The 16071-nt window shown below is 43.5% G+C and overlaps 1 protein-coding gene across 2 annotated transcripts; it reads left to right on the forward strand.

The window, feature by feature from the left end:
- Positions 1-270: 270 nt before the first annotated feature.
- plpbp (pyridoxal phosphate binding protein) lies at positions 271-16060 on the forward strand. 2 transcript variants are annotated; one of them, XM_029651946.2, is made up of 8 exons: positions 271-395; positions 5945-6052; positions 6152-6187; positions 6280-6355; positions 6643-6783; positions 14923-15065; positions 15185-15283; positions 15425-16060. In XM_029651946.2, the coding sequence occupies exons 1-8, from the start codon at positions 306-308 to the stop codon at positions 15572-15574; spliced, it is 843 nt and encodes a 280-aa protein (XP_029507806.2). In that variant the 5' UTR covers positions 271-305; the 3' UTR covers positions 15575-16060. The 2 variants fall into 2 exon arrangements, with proteins under 2 accessions (XP_029507806.2, XP_029507807.2); XM_029651947.2 differs by lacking the exon at positions 271-395 and adding an exon at positions 579-683.
- Positions 16061-16071: the final 11 nt, after the last annotated feature.

Below are 16071 nucleotides of genomic sequence, written 5' to 3' on the forward strand. Positions count from 1 at the left end.
TACATTTAATGTCAAATTATAGTTAGGTGATAACATACAATATAGATATATCTATTCAAACATTGAGGGCTATTATCCCTAATAAATTCGTGTTACTGACTGCCCCAATTTCTCACCTTTCTTTACACACATGACTACAATTAATGGACACGGGTTGATTTCTCTGCAGTCAACACAAGGGGTCGCCGTCTCACTTCACACAGGCTTTCTATGGTAGAGAAAGGACTTTTATTTTGACGGGTTGATCACGTTTGTGTTGATTACGCAGAGCCGGTCTCTACCATTGGTTGCAGTGTATTGAGGGTATGTGGAAAGTAGGAATGTCGGAGGAGGTTGGAAAAGCGTTACACGCGGTGGTAGAAAGGGTCAATCAAGCCGCGGCACGTCGCCCCAAGGTAAGTCAAGTTGGGTAGAACCCGTATCTACTTTAGTCGTGAGAAATTGTCATATTTAAAAGCGGGGGTGGACCAGTTGTATGTCAGGCAAAACACCTCAACCTTTGAGACGTTACACCATAAAATGCACATTGCATTTTGATATCACCTAATTAGCTAACAAACTTAGCGCTTTCCTATCGCATGGCCCGTGAAGCCAACTCTTGAACCACCTCTACCACGCGGAGGGTTGTACACGATCTGCTCGCTGCAGTGATTATTCCACTATCATGTTAACGTCAATGTTTCGTAAGTATTGCAAAACATTTTTTCTATCAACTTCCGTGCACACCTGTTTAGTAATTGAATTAACGTTTGTATTGGTTCAATCGACACCATCCCACTACAATTGAACTAGCCTAGGCAGCCTATGATAGTGAGCGCTAGATCTGCACCAAAGACAGTCATGTAGAGATCCTAAAATTGCTCCTCCAAATAGAAATCCCCGATGACACTTGTAGGCGATGTCGTGGTGACGTTGGCCATCTAATCTCATGCGTAGATTCACGTCATTGGGTCATAACGGTTATATCGCGCCGAACTGCGCATGTGTAGGCCGTCAACTCAAAGGCACCCCTTTCGATATATATGTAAAGTTGTTTTTGACTGGGGGGAAAAATCACTTTCACGAGGTTGTAGTTAATAACATGTTCAACTACATTATTTAAGATATTGGCTCGAATCTAGGTTGTCTTTTTAGATTTCGAGAAAATTAACTAAGGAATAATTGTTCACTTCTCATTGACTTATCAAACCCCGGCCTGGTAAATGTGGTAATGTTTCGCAAGCGTTCCCGGAAGTGTTGCGGTGTTACACGCCTCTGGGTTTAGAAACTGCACCATCGTCTATAGGGTTGATTTTCCCAGCCGGTAGGTAAATACGAGAGAGGAAGAGATGCCCAACTCTACGGAAAATCTATCTCCATCCAGCAGGTGGCGCTTTTTTGTTGTTTAGCCCACCAAGCAAGGACTTTCTGTGTGGAGGTCAATGACCACGTTACATGCACACCAATATCCCGTTATTCTGGATACTCAAGTATTCTGTTTTTGACTTGACACGTATAAACATATCACGTTTACAATAACCCCAAAAAGCTTGTATCCCGGTTATGAGAAACTCGGATAAGATGCCTGGGATATGCTGATCTTAGATGGGATACCGTGGCGTGCAAACATCTTACCACATTTACTGCTGTTTTTCGCAGGCGGTCTGATATGGCTCAGTTTAACATCATGGGTGTTTAGAATTTGTTTTCTTCGTCTGATTGTCAAACAAATAACTTTGTAGGCTACACGTGCGCGTCAAACAAATCACTTTGTAGGCTACACGTGCGCAGTTCGATACACCATAATTCCATAATGTATTTTGTTGGTACTCTGTACATCACCGTATAGGCTTCTGGCTACATTCAACCCGAATTTAGGCCACTTTCAATTTATAATTTCAGACATTTAGTAGGCTATATTATAATTGGTAGGCCATTTTTACATGTATCTTGTCTAATGTCATAACTTGTTGCCCCAGAAGACTAAATAAAGTAGTGCTCACCAGAATAATATCTTGCATTGATATAATTAATGCATTTAGTAACCGGGGAGAACGCAAAAACACTGGAAAGATTGATCCTGTGGAAAATGTCCAAATGTTATCAGTTTGACCGGTTTTAATGAAATGAAAAGTTGAGAAAAGGATGAAACACGTTTCTGATAAGACTTCAGTTCGTTTTGAGTGCATATTTTATGTGGTTGAAATACTGTCTGCTTGCATAAGAGTCAAAGATAACACAACACCGAATTCGCATTTTCTCAAGAGATGCTGAAAGTAATAAATCATAATTCTCCACTCTCTTCCTGAGACAAAATTAACATTTTGTTGTATAATTTTACTGCAAGAAATACATCATTCTGCAGAAGTTAGGATACATGTGAAAGGTCATAGATCTAAAGACTGTGTCCATATTTAAATTACTATTTCATTTAACCCATATTAGGAATATTCTGTTTAGTCACGGATAAAGGGTTACTCGTTAGCGGGATATGAAAGGTGCATCGAAACATCTTATCCCAAATAAGACCTTAAGCGGGATATTAGCTACTATCTGGGAATACTGTGCGCACGTAAACTTGAACTCGGGGGTCCCGAGTTTCCGACATTAACGCAGCATTATTAAATATTGATTTGATTGTATATTTGATAAACAATACAGAACATACACATACAAACGACAGCTACATCACACCTGCCCAGACCCACTAGCCCCCATCTCCAGCGCCCGCATCATTTTCCTCCACGTGGCCTGAAACTGCAACATTTGGTTTCTCGCCGTAGCTCACGCACTTAAAATATTTAAATAATAAATCATATTTTTCCATTGTGTTAAAGATGAGCGGTGAGAAGAGAATCGATCAACCCATCGGATATCTCACTAATAATTTGAGTTCATTTGAACTCATTTCTGACACGATTAACGCGACATAATATCCAACTGCGTGGACAGACTCACAACCATTTCCGATTTCAATGACAGGTTGTCATCTTGTAAGGAAATTTCAGCAGGCTAAAATAAGTGCATTTGGACAGTATATCTGGGTAGTGTTGTAAACGTTGCCACCGCAAACCCTAATGCCTAACCTTGACCACACTGCTAACCCTAATGCCTAATCTTGACCACACCGCTGACCCTAATGCCTAACCTTGACCACACTGCTAACCCTAATGCCTAACTTTGACCACACCGCTAACCCTAATGCCTAACCTTCACCACACTGCTAACCCTAATGCCTAACTTTGATCACACTGCTAACCCTAATGCCAGCGAGCACAATTCTTCATTGTCTACACCAGGGGTGTCAAACTCAAATACCCAGTGGGCCAAAATGTAAAACCTGAACAAAGTCACGGGCCAACATTGAACAAATTAACCTTTTAATATGGACCCAAACAAGTTTTGCTTTAACATTGAATATGGAACAAGCATCGCTTATTACCATACAATATATAATTTAATAGTGGAGACATGCAAAATCGAATTTCAAATGAAAAAACACATCAATGGCATTCATTTATTAAATAAATACAATTTAAATAAAAATGGTATGCCTCTTTTCTATTTGCAGCCTTCTGATTTAAATACCAAAATAAACTTTTTCCACTGGCTAATAATTTTACAAATAAAATGATAATAAATCAATCAACCATTTAAGCCCATGCCTTGTAGCAAGAAAAAGTGCATAAAGAAAACGTTAATTATTGCACACTGGTCTAATCTGATGTGCCCAAGCCAGATACCTGGCATCTCTTCTTGGATGCTAGTTCATCAATGTCTGGGCTCAAGCTCTGAGCTGAAGAAATCCTCAGTATCGAGCGAAGATGTTCATCAGTCAGACGTCTCCTGTGAGTTGTTTTGGTCATCTTCATCGAGGAGAAAAGTTGCTCGCATAGATAAGTGCTGCCGAACATGGAGAGCATCTGAGCAGCTTGGGTGCGGAGCTGAGGCATTGTGTCAGGGATGAACCGTGGAAACTGTGCGGCGCCCACAGCATCATACTTTGACTTCAGCGTGTCGTTGCACTGGAGTTCAATCAGCTCCATTTGGATGTTGGTTGGTGCATTTTCCACATCAACTGCGAAGGGATTACTAAGCAGTTCAAACTTGCATTTCTGGGCATCGAAGTCTGCAAATCGCCGGCTAAACTCAGCGGCGAGAACACTGAGTTTTTCAGCAAACTGTGCGCATGGGAACACGGCGGTAGAGATCTGCGCTTTTATGGATTGGCAGCAGGGAAAATGGCAAGGGTTTCCTTGCAGCATCTGATTCTCCCACAGGCACAGTTTAGGCCCTCACTGCAGCGTACATGTCTGTGATGATGCGCCCCCGCCCCTGAAGCTGCAGGTTCAGCGCATCGAGATGGCTCGAGATGTCACAGAGAAAGGCCAGCTCACACAGGAACTTTTGCTCCCGGAGCTCTGCTGTATCCTTCCCTTTGGTTTCCAGGAATTGACATATTTCCTCACGCAGCTCGAAACATCTGTTCAGTACTTTTCCTCTGCTTAACCATCTCACCTCTGTGTGATACGGCACGTCTGCGTATTCCAAACCACACTCCTCCAGAAAAGATTTAAACTTTGGCTCTTATAAAGTTAACTACCTGTGTTACTGTGGTCATAACATGTTCCATCTTTAGGGCTTTGGCACACAGTGCTTCCTGATGTATGATGCAGTGGTAAACAGTTAGCTCACCTGCACAGTTCTCTTCCCGCATCTTCTCCCGAACCATGCCCACCAGTCCACTCTTTTTACCGCACATCGCTGGCGCACCATCTGTCGTTAATCCAACGAGTTTATCCCACGGCAGCTTTATTTCAGTTACACATTTGGAAACCTCCTCAAAGATTTCCTTTCCTGTGGTTGTGCCATGCATTGATTTGAATCCTAATAGCTCCTCCGTAACACACAGATTTGAGTCCACTCCACGGATGAAGACTGACAGCTGAGCAGTATCAGATGCGTCGCAGCTCTCATCCACAGCGAGGAGAACGCAACAAAATCTTTTCCCTTTTCCATCAGCTGGTCATACAGATTGGTGGCAAGATCACATGTGCGATCAGCTACTGTGTTCCTGCTCAGGCTCACGTTTGAAAATGCTTGTTTTTCTCTGGGCATACGAGGTCACAAACCTTCATCATGCACTTTTTCATGAACTCTCCCTCATTAAAGGGCCGGGCTGATTTTGCGATCTCTGCTGCCACTATATAACTAGCCTTTACAGCAGCCTCGCTTTGTGATGTGGCTTTTTTAAACATATTCTGTTGTGAAACCAAACTTCTTTTCATCTCCTCTACTTTCTGGCTCCTTTGAGTCATGTCCAGGTCCTTGTATTTGTCATGGTGTTTCGTTTCATAGTGTCGTCTAATGTTGTACTCCTTACTTACAGCCACGTTGACTCCACAAACAAGACAAACAGGTTTGTCTTTTACATATGTAAACAGATATTCTGCCTCCCACTTGTCCAGAAAGCTCCTGTTTTCTGCCTTTCTTTTCGCCATTTTTGGGAAGGGTTAGCTCGCTGACAGTTGTAGCGTCTATGTTGCTATGACTACTGTCACAGAGGAGAGAGCGTTTCTGGGTCCTGTCCTGATTGGCGCGCGAAAACAGCAGAGCATTATGGGATTCGTAGTATTAGTGGTGAATGCGCTGTATAATACCGGCGGGCCAGCTCTAGTAGTAATTTGGTATTGTCTCGCGGGCCAAATATAATTACCCCGCGGGCCAAATTTGGCCCATGGGCCAGAGTTTGACACCCATGGTCTACACCATCTATTTCTCTTCGTTCCATATTGTGCCCCCAATATGCCCTCCTGAAGGAGCACCAGATATGTACTGGACTGTCCTGAAGTAGTTTATCAAGATGTGACTATCCCTTTGTCTATGATGATGTCATCCACACATCTATTCATTTATTCACCATATATTATATTGCTCTTCTTTTTCCTCTGCTCTCCCATTCAAGACGTTGCCTGTGGTGCCGCCTCGCCTGGTAGCCGTAAGTAAGACCAAACCACCTGACATGGTGATCGAGGCGTACCGAAAAGGGCATCGCAATTTTGGTGAAAACTATGTGAGTATTTGTATTGAACATGTTATACAGTTACACACAACTTTTATTGCTAGTGTTACGACATTGGTGGCTTTTTAAACTTTTTAATTTGACTTTTAGGTGAATGAACTTGTGGATAAAGCATCAAATCCTCAGGTTGGTTCGAAGGTTTGAAGTCACATTATTCTTCATCTCATGACATGTCTATCCGACATCCGTTAAAAATGTTTATTTATGTCCTAATGTAGATTTTAGAATCATGCCCAGAAATCGAGTGGCATTTTATTGGCCATTTACAGAAGAATAATGTCAACAAACTTTTGGGTAAGTAACATCTTGTGAAACATGTTTTGTTTTGTGTTTAATATTTTTAATAGTGTAGTGTTCTGCTCAGGTGCACCAAAGGCCTCTATTTAACGCTTTCAACATCAACTTGCATGTCTCCCAAAACCCATCTACGCACACATTTAAAATAAAAAAATTATTAAAAAAGCTGACATGTTTCATCTTTCGACCTCAAAATCGGTATTTTTCAAGCTTTGAACACATGTCCATAGAAACCTTTAGTAGAGCCGACAGATCTTAATTCTACTCACACACATATCCCATAGGTGTACCAAACCTGTTCATGGTGGAGACGGTGGACTCAGCCAAGTTGGCCGACAAGGTGAACAGCTCCTGGCAGAGGTTAAGAGCAGCTAGTACGCAGAAGTTAAAGATCATGGTTCAGATCAACACCAGTGGGGAGGAAAGTAAGTGTACACACACACACACAGGTTGGATTTTATTGATGGCTCATGTACTGGAGGCATTTGTTGAGATGGCTCATGTACTAAAGGCAGCTCTGCAGAGAGGCTAACCCTAATGCCTAACCACAACCTCACTGCTAACCCTAATGCCTAACCACAACCTCACTGCTAACCCTAATGCCTAACCACAACCTCACTGCTAACCCTAATGCCTAACCACAACCTCACTGCTAACCCTAATGCCTGACCACAACCACACTGCTAACCTTAATGCCTAACCACAACCTCACTGCTAACCCTAATGCCTAACCACAACCTCACTGCTAACCCTAATGCCTGACTACAACCTCACTGCTAACCCTAATGCCTAACCACAACCTCACTGCTAACCCTAATGCCTGACCACAACCACACTGCTAACCCTAATGCCTGACCACAACCTCACTGCTAACCCTAATGCCTGACCACAACCTCACTGCTAACCCTAATGCCTGACCACAACCACACTGCTAACCCTAATGCCTGACCACAACCACACTGCTAACCCTAATGCCTGACCACAACCACACTGCTAACCCTAATGCCTGACCACAACCACACTGCTAACCCTAATGCCTAACCACAACCTCACTGCTAACCCTAATGCCTGACCTTAAAGGGGAATGGAAACACCAGGATTTAGAACGTCAGCTAACCCTAATGCCTGACCTTAAAGGGGAATGGAAACACCAGGATTTAGAACGTCAGCTAACCATAATGCCTGACCTTAAAGGGGAATGGAAACACCAGGATTTAGAACGTCAGCTAACCCTAATGCCTGACTTTAAAGGGGAATGGAAACACCAGGATTTAGAACGTCAGCTAACCATAATGCCTGACCTGAATGGAAACACCAGGATTTACCACCAGGATTTAGAACGTCAGCTAACCTAATGCCTGACCTTAAAGGGAATGGAAACACCAGGATTTAGAACGTCAGCTAACCCTAATGCCTGACCTTAAAGGGGAATGGAAACACCAGGATTTAGAACGTCAGCTAACCCTAATGCCTGACCTTAAAGGGGAATGGAAACACCAGGATTTAGAACGTCAGCTAACCCTAATGCCTGACCTTAAAGGGGAATGGAAACACCAGGATTTAGAACGTCAGCCCCTAATGCCTGACCTTAAAGGGGAATGGAAACACCAGGATTTAGAACGTCAGCTAACCCTAATGCCTGACCTTAAAGGGGAATGGAAACACCAGGATTTAGAACGTCAGCTAACCCTAATGCCTGACCTTAAAGGGGAATGGAAACACCAGGATTTAGAACGTCAGCTAACCCTAATGCCTGACCTTAAAGGGAATGGAAACACCCCTAATGCCTGATTTAGAAACACGGATTTAGAACGTCAGCTAACCCTAATGCCTGACCTTAAAGGGGAATGGAAACACCAGGATTTAGAACGTCAGCTAACCCTAATGCCTGACCTTAAAGGGGAATGGAAACACCAGGATTTAGAACGTCAGCTAACCCTAATGCCTGACCTTAAAGGGAATGGAAACACCAGGATTTAGAACGTCAGCTAACCCTAATGCCTGACCTTAAAGGGGAATGGAAACACCAGGATTTAGAACGCTAACCCTAATGCCTGACCAGCTAACCTAATGCCTGACCTTAAAGGGAATGGAAACACCAGGATTTAGAACGGCTAACCTTGCCTGACCTTAAAGGGAATGGAAACACCAGGATTTAGAACGTAACCCTAATGCCTGACCTTAAAGGGGAATGGAAACACCAGGATTTAGAACGTCAGCTAACCCTAATGCCTGACCTTAAAGGGGAATGGAAACACCAGGATTTAGAACGTCAGCTAACCCTAATGCCTGACCTTAAAGGGGAATGGAAACACCAGGATTTAGAACGTCAGCTAACCCTAATGCCTGACCTTAAAGGGGAATGGAAACACCAGGATTTAGAACGTCAGCTCACTGTAACTGTGAATCTCCATATTGACATTGTTGCATCACTGACAGGAGAGAACATTTTGGAATTTACCGAGTAGCTCCGAGACTGAGAATGAGTTCATAACAGAGAATGAAATCACTTTAGTTAGGGAGCCAATAAACCTACTGAAGCCGTTCATGTTTGAGCCAATCGTTGCCCCAGATCAGAGTTTGTTCTCGTAGCAGTAACAACGCAGACATGCCACCTGAAACACCTCAGCTAGAGGGTTTGCCTAGGCAAACACAAACTGGTGTGAGTGGGGATGCTGCCAGATAATGGCTAGAGTATGAGTGTGTGTGTTGTAGAGAAATTGGTGGCGATACAGCACAAAATCCCACTGTATTCCATCCAGGTCAGAGGTTCCTGTCAGTCTGTCTGGATGGTGATGTATTACATTCTGTCTGGATGGTGATGTATTACATTCTGTCTGGATGGTGATGTATTACATTCTGTCTGGATGGTGATGTATTACATTCTGTCTGGATGGTGATGTATTACATTCTGTCTGTCTGGATGGTGATGTATTACATTCTGTCTGGATGGTGATGTATTACATTCTGTCTGGATGGTGATGTATTACATTCTGTCTGGATGGTGATATATTACATTCTGTCTGTCTGGATGGTGATGTATTACATCCTGTCAGTCTGTCTGGATGGTGATGTATTACATCCTGTCAGTCTGTCTGGATGGTGATGTATTACATCCTGTCAGTCTGTCTGGATGGTGATGTATTACATCCTGTCAGTCTGTCTGGATGGTGATGTATTACATCCTGTCTGTCTGGATGGTGATGTATTACATTCTGTCTGGATGGTGATGTATTACATTCTGTCAGTCTGTCTGGATGGTGATGTATTACATCCTGTCAGTCTGTCTGGATGGTGATGTATTACATCCTGTCTGGATGGTGATGTATTACATTCTGTCTGGATGGTGATGTATTACATTCTGTCTGGATGGTGATGTATTACATTCTGTCTGGATAGTGATGTATTACATTCTGTCAGTCTGTCTGGATGGTGATGTATTACATCCTGTCAGTCTGTCTGGATGGTGATGTATTACATTCTGTCTGGATGGTGATGTATTACATCCTGTCAGTCTGTCTGGATGGTGATGTATTACATTCGGTCTGGATGGTGATGTATTACATTCTGTCTGGATAGTGATGTATTACATTCTGTCAGTCTGTCTGGATGGTGATGTATTACATTCTGTCTGGATGGTGATTTATTACATCCTGTCAGTCTGTCTGGATGGTGATGTATTACATTCTGTCTGGATGGTGATGTATTACATCCTGTCAGTCTGTCTGGATGGTGATGTATTACATTCTGTCTGGATGGTGATGTATTACATCCTGTCAGTCTGTCTGGATGGTGATGTATAACATCCTGTCAGTCTGTCTGGATGGTGATGTATTACATTCTGTCTGGATGGTGATGTATTACATCCTGTCAGTCTGTCTGGATGGTGATGTATTACATCCTGTCAGTCTGTCTGGATGGTGATGTATTACATCCTGTCAGTCTGTCTGGATGGTGATGTATTACATCCTGTTGTCTGTCTGGATAGTGATGTATTACATCCTGTCAGTCTGTCTGGATGGTGATGTATAACATCCTGTCAGTCTGTCTGGATGGTGATGTATTACATCCTGTCAGTCTGTCTGGATGGTGATGTATTACATTCTGTCTGGATGGTGATGTATTACATCCTGTCAGTCTGTCTGGATGGTGATGTATTACATCCTGTCAGTCTGTCTGGATAGTGATGTATTACATCCTGTCAGTCTGTCTGGATGGTGATGTATTACATTCTGTCTGGATGGTGATGTATTACATCCTGTCAGTCTGTCTGGATGGTGATGTATTACATCCTGTCAGTCTGTCTGGATGGTGATGTATTACATCCAGGTCAGTCTGTCTGGATGGTGACTGTATTACATCCAGGTCAGTCTGTCTGGATGGTGATGTATTACATCCAGGTCAGTCTGTCTGGATGGTGATGTATTACATCCAGGTCAGTCTGTCTGGATGGTGACTGTATTACATCCAGGTCAGTCTGTCTGGATGGTGACTGTATTACATCCAGGTCAGTCTGTCTGGATGGTGACTGTATTACATCCAGGTCAGTCTGTCTGGATGGTGACTGTATTACATCCAGGTCAGTCTGTCTGGATGGTGACTGTATTACATCCAGGTCAGTCTGTCTGGATGGTGACTGTATTACATCCAGGTCAGAGGTTCCTCTCAGTCTGTCTGAATGGCGATGTATGTATTGGACGTGTCATTAATCCTTATGAAGGACCTCCTGGTAGAAGAGGTTACTCAACCAGTCAGCAGCCGATATGCCAGTTAAATAATTGGTGAAGTTTTGCTTGATTATAAATATAAGGTTAATATCAGTAGTAGGTAGGTGCTCAATAAATATAATCTGTATCCTATAAAGATGTTTATTATCAGTGCTGTTTGGCGCTATGGTAACACGTTTACCTTTTAAATTAGACGACCGGAGTTCGAATCGCAGACAGATTCACGAAATCTCATTCTAACCAATAATGGGACGTGCTCATTAAACACTGCTCAAAAAAATAAAGGGAACACTTAAACAACACAATGTAACTCCAAGTCAATCACACTTCTGTGAAATCAAACTGTCCACTTAGGAAGCAAACACTGATTGACAATACATTTCACATGCTGTTGTGCAAATGGAATAGACAACAGGTGGAAATTATAGGCAATTAGCAAGACACCCCCAATAAAGGAGTGTTTCTGCAGGTGGGGACCACAGATCACCTCTCAGTTCCTATGCTTCCTGGCTGATGTTTTGGTCACTTTTGAATGCTGGCGGTGCTTTCACTCTAGTGGTAGCATGAGACGGAGTCTACAACCCACACAAGTGGCTCCTGTAGTGCAGCTCATCCAGGATACCACATCAATGCGAGCTGTGGCAAGAAGGTTTGCTGTGTCTGTCAGCGTAGTGTCCAGAGCATGGAGGCGCTACCAGGATACAGGCCAGTACATCAGGAGACGTGGAGGAGGCCGTAGGAGGGCAACATCCCAGCAGCAGGACCGCTACCTCCGCCTTTGTGCAAGGAGGAGCAGGAGGAGCACTGCCAGAGCCCTGCAAAATGACCTCCAGCAGGCCATAAATGTGCAAGTGTCTGCTCAAACGGTCAGAAACAGACTCCAATGAGGGTGGTATGAGGGCCCGACGACCACAGGTGGGGGTTGTGCAGAGAACACCAATATTGGCAAATTCGCCACTGGCGCCCTGTGCTCTTCACAGATGAAAGCAGGTTTACACTGAGCACATGTGACAGACGTGACAGAGTCTGGAGTATACAGGCTGGCAGTTTATCGCCAGGTCACCCTGTGGGCACGAGGGAGAATTAGAAGGGGTGTACGGCATTTCATCCCCGCGCATATTGTTTCTTCCAAAAGGCGCATAATAGCCAGAAGCAAAGGCCTTGAATAGAACCCGTTCATTTAGTACATCTAGGCTAACCTGAGACAGAGACATAATGCCTGCGCCTTATGTAAAAATAGTATTAGTTAGCTTGTCCACTATAACAACAGGTTCAAGTGTAACCAGATATACTTGCTTTGAAGATAAACGTCTTTCAGTGCGCACTAATCCCCGTGTCCCTGTCGCTAGATTAGTGACTTCAACTAGCTTTGGCTGCCATCTATTGGAAAGGAATGGTAACTACACTGGGCAGCTAGTTGTCAAAGTAGACTTTAATAATATATACCATTTAGCAGACGTCTTTAACGAAAGCGAACTGAGTACACGGTAGTGGCAGCAGATCATAGAAACAGGATTACAATGTTGATGTCATGGATGGTCAGTCATTCTATCTATACATTTGAGAGTAGTTATATTTCTCCAGCCCCATCCCTCAGCTTTTTATCAAAAGAGGAGCAGGGAGACACTTTATAAATGTTTCTACTACTACAGATTAAATACGCAACAACATTTGTTACAGATACTACAAACATGTCCCATCACTCAGACAGTGAATATCCAGCACAGCAAACAATCAATCAAATGTATTTTACAAAAGCCCTTTTTACATTAATATACTAACCACAAGGCCTCCCGAGTGGCGCAGTGGTTCGAGCCCAGGCTCTGTCGCAACCGGGAGGCCCATGGGGCAGCGCACAATTGTCCCAGCGTCGAATGGTCGGTCGGTAACCCCTACACCATAACCCTCAATTTCAAATGGAGGCGCAAGCAGAGGGCTTCAACGTGGGCATACGACTCCTTTCCATTCGGAAACTCCCGGTTGCAGCATCGAACGTGCCCTTCATCGCAAAGTGCTGTCTGCAGATCCTGCTGCTCGATCTGGCACGTCCTTCCTCTTCAGGACATGAAGCCACTTCTTCAAAAGTTGTGGTTCCTTGGGCAGCCGATGGTAGTTTACCGAGGGATTGTTGTTGTTGAGCCAGTTCATACAGCCTGGTGCTATACAGTTCATACAGCCTGGTGCTATACAGTTCATACAGCCTGGTGCTATACAGTTCATACAGCCTGGTGCTATATAGTTCATACAGCCTGGAGCTATACAGTTCATACAGCCTGGTGCTATATAGTTCATACAGCCTGGTGCTATACAGCCTGGTGCTATACAGCCTGGTGCTATACAGTTCATACAGCCTGGTGCTATACAGTTCATACAGCCTGGCGCTATATAGTTCATACAGCCTGGTGCTATACAGCCTGGCGCTATACAGTTCATACAGCCTGGTGCTATACAGCCTGGTGCTATACAGTTCATACAGCCTGGTGCTATACAGCCTGGTGCTATACAGTTCATACAGCCTGGCGCTATACAGTTCATACAGCCTGGTGCTATACAGCCTGGTGCTATACAGTTCATACAGCCTGGTGCTATACAGCCTGGTGCTATACAGTTCATACAGCCTGGTGCTATACAGTTCATACAGCCTGGTGCTATACAGTTCATACTGCCTGGTGCTATACAGCCTGGCGCTATACAGTTCATGCAGCCTGGTGCTATACAGTTCATACAGCCTGGTGCTATACAGTTCATACAGCCTGGTGCTATACAGCCTGGTGCTATACAGCCTGGTGCTATACAGTTCATACAGCCTGGTGCTATACAGTTCATACAGCCTGGTGCTATACAGTTCATACAGCCTGGCGCTATACAGTTCATACAGCCTGGCGCTATACAGTTCATACAGCCTGGTGCTATACAGCCTGGCGCTATACAGCCTGGTGCTATACAGCCTGGTGCTATACAGCCTGGTGCTATACAGCCTGGTGCTATACAGCCTGGTGCTATACAGTTCATACAGCCTGGTGCTATACAGTTCATACAGCCTGGTGCTATACAGTTCATACAGCCTGGTGCTATACAGTTCATACAGCCTGGCGCTATACAGTTCATACAGCCTGGTGCTATACAGCCTGGCGCTATACAGCCTGGTGCTATACAGTTCATACAGCCTGGTGCTATACAGCCTGGCGCTATACAGCCTGGTGCTATACAGTTCATACAGCCTGGTGCTATACAGTTCATGCAGCCTGGTGCTATACAGTTCATACAGCCTGGCGCTATACAGTTCATACAGCCTGGTGCTATACAGTTCATACAGCCTGGTGCTATACAGCCTGGTGCTATACAGTTCATACAGCCTGGCGCTATATAGTTCATGTTTGAATTACTACTTGTTGTTGCCATCTTCGTTGTCCGCACCTAACCTCTCTTTCTCTTCCATTAATTCTCTGCGTGAAAACTCAATACCAGACAATTAGCTGGTTCCTGCCTGTGATGCGCTGACCATAGCTCAAATAAACCTTGTCGGCAATCAAAATATATAAGAGATGTTTTTATGTTAAATGAACATGTTTTAGTATTAGTGGATTGAATACATCTCTTTACTTAGATTTACTTCCTAAAGTGTTTCCATTCCCCTTTTTAAATTAAGACCAAAAAGCAAATGTTTGTTTTCGCATGTAATATATATATTTTTTACCATATAGCCAATTGCAACTGGCCCATCTAGAGGAACCCGCTCAGTTTTCCCTCCTGGCTAAGACTCATGGCAATAAACGTCAACTTTGCCTGCCAGACAGACAGACAGACACACTAACTACCGTTCTATGTCTCCTCTAGGTAAACATGGACTGCCTCCTGGTGAGACCGTGAACACAGTGAAACACATTTTATCCAAATGCTCTGCCCTACACTTCTCTGGACTCATGACCATTGGTCGCTATGGCTACGACCTAGCTGATGGCCCTAACCCAGATTTTCAGGTATTTGTCTTTTCTGATTACCCTGACTTGCCGAGTTAAATAAAATAAAAAGTTTTATGTTAAGGCTTTTGGTAAAGATCTATAAGTGTGTGTTAAGTCTGTTGTGCATCACCAACCAGGCTTTGCTGAGTCGGCGACAGGAAGTGTGCGCCAGTCTACAGCTGCCCCTTGAGGATGTAGAACTTAGTATGGGCATGTCCACTGACTTTGAGCACGCTGTAAGTTCCACTGTCTCAGCCTTCTTATTGGCTAATACAATATGTTCTTAACATATTAACTACCCGTTACTACTCGAATGCTCACGCTGTTTGTATAAATTATACCCTTCTGAGGTATTCTTTTTCATTTCCCTCCTTTAGATTGAGGTGGGTTCAACCAACGTGCGAGTTGGTAGTACTATTTTTGGTAATAGGGATTATCCCAACACTCCCAGTCCAGAGAGAAAGTCAAAGGTGCCGACAGAAGAGGCAGCTAAGAAGATGGAGCGTCTCACTGTGACAGAACAGTGATGTTTCTCCTTCCTACACTCACAACAGGCTGAAAAGGAATTCAGTATTTTATGAGAATTAACTGGGGGAAAAAATGTCTTTGGTTGATGTAGATTTTCAATTCATTTCTACGGAGCCCATTCATTTGAGCGTTTTCGGAAGGAATTCGATCTTCAAGTTGACGTTACAAACAGATTTTTAAACTACTTCTCACATCAGGCATAGATTCTCATTACTCAATTGATGATGTTGGATATAAGAAGCTATAGCTCACATCTCGATCTTGTGCCAACCCTAGATTCAATAGAGACCGTTTAACATAACACAGTTTATCGATCATTCAGAGAGTCAAGCAGAGGTGAGTTTATATCTAGCAAATGTTTTGATAATTAATATACTGAACTCTTCACTGTTTTGAATATCCCAGTGATTGGGAATCTTACATAGTAAAATGTCCTATTTTTCTGGCAAAATACTTGTGATTTAATAAACATAACCCCCCCTTTATGATGGATGGT

This window comes from Oncorhynchus nerka, linkage group LG7 (assembly GCF_034236695.1).
Source record: "Oncorhynchus nerka isolate Pitt River linkage group LG7, Oner_Uvic_2.0, whole genome shotgun sequence".
NCBI lineage: Eukaryota > Metazoa > Chordata > Actinopteri > Salmoniformes > Salmonidae > Oncorhynchus > Oncorhynchus nerka.

Excerpts from the sequence above, each read along its gene's own strand:
- plpbp (XM_029651946.2), top strand. The coding sequence starts at position 306 with ATGTGGAAAGTAGGAATGTCGGAGGAGGTTGGAAAAGCGTTACACGCG. Across the intron at positions 396-5,944 it reads CCGCGGCACGTCGCCCCAAG|ACGTTGCCTGTGGTGCCGCC; the intron begins GTAAGTCAAGTT and ends CTCCCATTCAAG. Across the intron at positions 6,188-6,279 it reads ATAAAGCATCAAATCCTCAG|ATTTTAGAATCATGCCCAGA; the intron begins GTTGGTTCGAAG and ends GTCCTAATGTAG.